General features: G+C 41.4%; 1 protein-coding gene across 1 annotated transcript; it reads left to right on the forward strand.

Annotated features, from left to right (window-relative positions):
• Window positions 1–4,688: 4,688 nt before the first annotated feature.
• On the forward strand, window positions 4,689–5,657 carry LOC136652853 (olfactory receptor 6M1-like). Its single transcript, XM_066629779.1, has one exon. It carries the CDS (start codon window positions 4,689–4,691, stop codon window positions 5,655–5,657), a length of 969 nt encoding a protein of 322 aa, XP_066485876.1.
• The last annotated feature ends 1,027 nt before the right edge of the window (window positions 5,658–6,684 follow it).

Genomic DNA, 6,684 nt, shown 5'->3' on the forward strand with positions numbered 1-6,684 from the left:
TATGTACACAGAGGCGTAACGAGGGTCAATGAGGGACACAATTTTTCTGCCCAACTGCAGCGCTGTGCTGGGAGGTCTGTCACGGCTGGGCAGAAACCAAGAGTAAGTCAGAACTTTCCAGCCGACTTTTATCTTCTGCCAAACTATGGCAGAGGATGAAAGAGAGTGGGGACACTGCTGTACAGGGAACGGCAGCGGCAGCCACACTGTGAGGTCACCACCACCCTCCTCCGAACTGGGAAGTGATATCAAAACGTCATGTGACATCTCAACATTGCATCATGCTGTGACATCACAGCCCTGGGTACCATTGCCTGTCATTATGCCTCTGTATGTACAGCCAGTAAATCAGCCAAAGCATGATTGACAGTGTCAGAGGAGGGACTAGTATAGTTTTTCTCACAGATAAACCCAGAGATTGGAGTAAATGTGTGGTTGCAAATCCCATGTGAGTTGACACAGATGTGATTTCACACAGTTGTACTGCACATTTAGTCTGGGCCAAAATTTCCATTGATTACAGTTTTGCCACAAAATCCACAGAAATATCACTTTTCTTCACTTTTATTTAAAAAAAAAAGGGGGGGGTCTCTACATATTATTCCAAACAGTGTCAGTCCAGGTGAAGATTAAGCTGGTCCGTAATAACATATGAGAGTACTGGTTGGCCAGCTCAATCGCTAGTACAGATCCAAGTAGAGCCATAGTAGCTGCCACAGCTCAACATGATATAAGGGAACTAATGTTCCCTTATCTTAAGAAGACCTTCAGCTGCCTCCCTGCCCCAGTGGGATACCAGCAGCAGTTTCAGTGCTGCTGATCCATAGCATGGGCAGTCCCATTACAATTGGGCTGTTGATATTCTTAATAATAATATTCAGTAAAAACTCAGCTTGTGACTTTGGTTGAAGATGAGCAGTGTGAAGGTATTTATGTTTTGCACTTGTTTTCCAAAAAGCATGGGAAAGTATACATTAAGGCGATCATCTTAAGCCATTTTTGCCCAAGGTTGCATATATGCAACAGGGACCACATGTGTACACCTGTGGGCTGGGCAAAAATGGGTTAATTTCTGCAACTTGTAAGCAGTAAAGATTTTATATACAGGTTGTGCCTTGTTATCCACTGATTAAAACAAAATCAGTGGATACCAAATCAGTGGAAAAATAGCTTCAAAGACCCACTTCCAGGTTTCTTGGTGCTCCATTGTCACCTCAGAATACATTTGTATAGATATTATACTGCATTCAGACCCTGAGCGGAGTGAATAATGGAATTTAGTGGAATGAAATTATAATTATTTAACAGCACAATGGTGGGAAATTGGATTTTGGTGCTTTTTTTTTCCTTTTTACAAGGCATTTAAAGGTGTGCCTCAGTGTCAGTGGTGAGTCAAATCAGTGGATACCAAGTCAGTGGATACCGAGGTCCCACCTGTGGTTTCATATATGAGGTTGGCTGTACAGACAATACTCAATGCACTTGCATTTTGGCTTTGTCTTTCAGTTTGACAACTGGTTGGCTATATTCAGGAAAAAAATTCTATGACCCTTTCCCAAATGTTTGCTAGAGATAACCTGATGAATGTCTCCCTGATGCATCTCTGTGAGGCACTGTTGTTCCTCAGAATGCCACCTAATACTACAGTAAACAGCCAAGAAGAAGGTTTTACTAGGGCAGCATCCAGCAACCATTTGCTAGAACTGGATTTTTCCAAACCTGAATGCCATTTGGTTCTGCTGAATTCCCATTTAGTTCAGGGTTGAGGAAATCCTGCATTGCTTTTGCTTAATGCTCAGTTTGGTTTTCTTGTGAGAAAATGAAATTAAGGGCACAATCCTATTCTGCACTGGAACAGGCAAGTCAAGAAGCGCAGGATAGTGTATCCAGCGCAAGATAGTGGCCATAAGCGGCTTAGCCAGAGGCAAGAGGAAACTTCTCCCCTTACCCCTGGGTAAGGGCCACTGGCCCCTATGGATCTCCTCAGACTTGCACCACCTCTGGAGGTGGCGCAAGTCCGAGGAGAGCATAGTGGCTTGAAGCCGCTCCGTTCTCCTGGAAACGGGGGTTGGGATCTGGCATAACTGCCAGATCCCAGCCCTGCCTCCTGTTTCCAGCCCAAACCTGGGGCCGCCCACCCTTCCCCCACCCAGGAACGCCTCCCTTCCACCTCCTCCCCACCTCCCCCACCTACCTTTTCCGCTTGCTTCAGCCCACCCGGTCCGACACAAGCATCTGAGAGGAAGCTGGCGCGGAGGCTTATGTCAGCCTCTGCAGGCTGGCGCTTCTTGGAGCGCTGGCCCTGCTTCCTCTTGAGGAGGCACAAATGTGCTTTACGGCATGTTTGCAACCCTCCCAGGTCAACCCAAGGGTCTTTCGCCAGCCAAAGTAATTTCTAGGATTGCACCCTAAGTTCATTCTTGCTATCTTCATAAATGACATTAGCACAGTCTGGAAGCAATATATAAATAAACACATTAAAAAAGGATGTCCCTAGAGGCATTAGTTTTGTATTGCTTGCTTTCTAATCTGGTTCATGGCTACAGGGATTGTCACTCCCGAATTGGCCTTTTCAGCCACACTAGACGCTGTTCCAGAACCACCATTCAGAGCGTGATACCATAGTCTTTCGAGACTGAAGGTTGCCAATATTATGGCTACATTGGTCTGATTTTCATTGCTGGATCCAAATGTAACTGAACGGGTATTATACATTAGCTGCTAAACTTGGCCAACCTGCAATAATCTGGAAGAAGGAGAGCATCAGTGACCATCAGCATGTAAATCTACATCACAACTGAGTCATGCAAATGCCACAAGGAACTGTAGGCCTTATGACTTTTTTTCTTTTCTTTTTGCAATCTAATTCCTTAAAGAACCACAAAGGAGACATTTTCCTCTTTGGAATATCTGTACTTTCATTCTAACTGGGCCTCAGAGGACTGTAAGAAGGGGGAAATGGCAAATTACGAATACATATAAAGAACAGAAATATAGACTAGGTGTTTTAGAGAGATGGAGATTGTGATGTCACTTGCTATTGGAGAAACTCATTCTGATTTGAAATAGAAACAGAGAGCTTGCCCAGGGTTGTAGGATGATCTTGTTATTGCTGCCAGCCTATTTGCTATTCTACCCTGCAGGTATATGGATGTCAGCGTAGATGCTCCCTTTCAACAACCATTAGTTGGCAACTATGCTCTTCAATGACTGATTGCTGAAAAACTTGCTCTTCTATCTAAATTAGATTGACTGCCTCTTTCCACATGGTCCTCCTGGATTGATATTCTCAATTATCTGCATTTAAAATCAGTTTCAACCCACCATGGAGACATACTAAATTCCAGGTTCATTGCATTTATTTCTGTCTTCCTGTCCTCAAGTGTAATTTTTGTCATAGACATCTGCAACCTCTGTATTGTCTGGTTTTGCTTTCAATGTTATGGCCAAAAGAGCCTGGCAACAATCAGCACATTGAAAATAAATTCTACGTTTTCTCAGTGGGAACCTCTGCTTTTAAACGAATCTATGGGAAGCGAGATCTATAGAGCTGGCCGAAGCCTCTAAAGGTGGAATATGGATGACTCCATCTACAATAAAGTGAGTAATTGTTACTACTCTGTAAAATCATACTAAACCTATAATTATATGCACATTTAGCTGTACTTTAAAAAAATCAGTTTTAAACTTTTTTCCTATATTAATTGCTTTACTAAAAAAGTAGCAAGAACAGTTTTATTAATAATAGGAATAATAATAATAAATACTACTAATATATAAAGATTCCATATTTTTTTCTTTCCTGCTGTTCCCTGTCTCATCAGGGACCTATCTTCTCTGCTTTGTTTTGGAAACATATTAAGAAACAGCAAGAGTATGTGTGTTTTTAAATGGAGCAATTGTCATTAGTGTTTCATTATCCTCACAGCCCTTTGTGTAATTCTAAATCTGTTTTGCAAGTGGCAGAGGCTAATCTAATTAAGACTGTAATCCTATCTGCACTTACATTGGAGTAAGCCCTGTTGACTATAATGGAACTTACTTCTGAGTAGATATGCATAAGCTTGGACTCTGAGTCAGCCTAGACACACTTACCCAGGAGTAAGTTCCATTGGCTTCAGTAGGGCTTACTTCTGAGTAGACACGCATAGAAATGTGGCAAGAGAAACCCACTCATAGTATGGTGGAAGTTCTGAACACGAACTCAGTGCCTTGAAAACATACTAGAAACTAAAAGCACATGTGTTTAATACACTTCAAATGCTCTGTAATTTCAAATGTTACTCTAAGCATGAGGTAATAGTGTGGGCTTTCAAATGGATGATTATGGCAGGGGGAGAAATACAACATGGAATTCAATTAAGGTTGTGCCATATTGGATCTACCTGGGATTAATTCTGATCCTGTGAAAGCACTGTGAAAATGTGAATCACAGCTGTATGAAATCCTAAATAATTAGCCTTAAGGTTAATTTGTTCCAAAAAAAATCAGGCATACAATAGTTTAGACTCAGTGGGACCCAAATCAGTTCAGTCTGAAGGACTATGACATACATAAATTAGAAACTGGAGTATGGATGAGCTGCCCAGTTGTATCAACAAGACTTTGAGATGTGGCACTGCTGTTCTCCTTCACTATATAACAAGATTATCTTTTTTCACTAGATAAAGAGACCAACATGAAGGAACATGGGAAAAGGGACTGCAACACAAGTAGCAAACATAACATTTGTGACTGAATTCATTTTGATTGGATTCCCCAATCCCTGGGCGATAGAAATCCTCTTGTTTCTGTTATTCCTCCTCATTCTGGTGGCAACCATGTTTGGGAACATGATCATCATAGCTCTGATATTCACAGATTACCGTCTTAATTCTCCCATGTACTTCTTCCTTTTCCACTTGTCCATCATCGAAATCTTTGGAACTCTGACTGTAGTTCCCAAAATGATGCAGAACTTCCTACTGGAAAAGAAGACCATCTCCTTCTATGGATGCCTGGCTCAATCATACTTCTATTTCTTGTTTGGTACTTCTGAATATGTTCTACTAGCGATGATGTCCTATGACAGGTACATAGCCATATGTGCCCCACTTCGCTACAACACCATCATGAGTAGGAAGGTTTGTATATGTCTAGTTGTGAGCTCTTGGCTCGGTGGGTTCTTTTCCATACTCATTCCCACTGTGATGAAGCTGGGCTTGCCCTACTGTGGTCCCAATGTGATAGATCACTTTTTCTGTGACAGTGCCCCTCTGCTCCGTTTAGCTTGTGCCGATATCCGCCTAGTGGAGTTTATTGACTTCATTGTTTCCCTTCCCATTCTTCTGGGCTCTCTTTTCCTGACGGTCGTTTCTTATTTTTATATTATAAGCACCATCCTTCGGATCCCTTCTGCCACAGGGAGGCAAAAGGCTTTCTCAACTTGTGCGTCCCACTTCACCGTGGTGACCATTGGCTACGGCACATCTGTCTTCATCTATGTCAGGCCCTCCCAGGCCAGCTCCATGAATCTCAACAAAATTGCTTCTCTGGTTACCACTGCAGTGACACCCCTGCTCAACCCTATCATATTCACCTTTAGAAACCAGAAGGTCCAAGAGGTTTTCAGGGACACAGTTAAAAAGTACATAGGAACAAAACACCAAATGGGTTAAACAAGCCTGGCATTTATTTTTATTCCTTTATCCCCTACTCTTCTTCCAAGGAGCAGACCATGGTGTATACACATCCCTTTTTACTGACAACAACCCTGTGATAGGTTAAGCTGAGACATAATGATTGTCCAGCATTGCCCCATGAGCTTCAATGGGCAAGGAAAAATTTGAGCCATCTCGTTTAGTGCTTCATTCACAATGGTACATAAAAGTCATTTCAAAATTGCACAACCTTTCCCTTGCTCTCTCATTTAAAATTTCTTTAGAGGCTCTACCTATGGAGACACTCAATAAGCTGGAGCTTTCCCACTATTTGTAAAATGTTCATTTTGTCTTCAATTTAAAATCAAGCTTACAGTAGGAGGTGGAACTGTTTGCTGTCTATTTTAACACAGAAAACATCCTTGCAAACTTGTTTCTGTGGCTCATTTTCTCAACAATTCCACTGTTTTACACCTTACTTCACTGATGGGTGTCGAGAAGAATAGATTTAATGTATGCATCCATAACAAAGACACTTGTATGTATCAAAGAAAAACCAAAGGAAAAATAAATAAATAAATAAATAAATAAATGCAAGTCCCAACTGAAAAGCTATCTAATAATGCTTTTCCAGCCATATGCCCAACTTATTTCAGTTGAACTATGACCAAAGTACATGTGGAAATATGTAGCATTTATTTTAGAATCCTTCCAGTGAATTAGATGCTGAAATTCTTGTATCAAATGCATCATAGCTGATCTTGTAGTGAATTTTTCTGAGTGGATGCTCAGGTAGGATACCAGACTCCTGTTTTTGACTCATCAGAGGATTGGTACAGAAAAAGTGGCATGGGAGATGAGTACACAAGTCTGCTTATTTTTTAAAATGTGTGAGGCTTCCATAGAGGTGCTTTGTTTCAGAAACATCCTTAAAAGGTGTTCTAATGATTTTCAACTGGGACAGGCAAATTTGTTAGTTCAAAGGTCACATTGTAATATGAAAATTGTATGGTAGGCCACAACATACATACTGTCACAATTACAG

Source organism: Tiliqua scincoides, chromosome 5 (genome assembly GCF_035046505.1).
Source record: "Tiliqua scincoides isolate rTilSci1 chromosome 5, rTilSci1.hap2, whole genome shotgun sequence".
NCBI lineage: Eukaryota > Metazoa > Chordata > Lepidosauria > Squamata > Scincidae > Tiliqua > Tiliqua scincoides.

Excerpts from the sequence above, each read along its gene's own strand:
- LOC136652853 (XM_066629779.1), top strand. The coding sequence starts at position 4,689 with ATGGGAAAAGGGACTGCAACACAAGTAGCAAACATAACATTTGTGACT.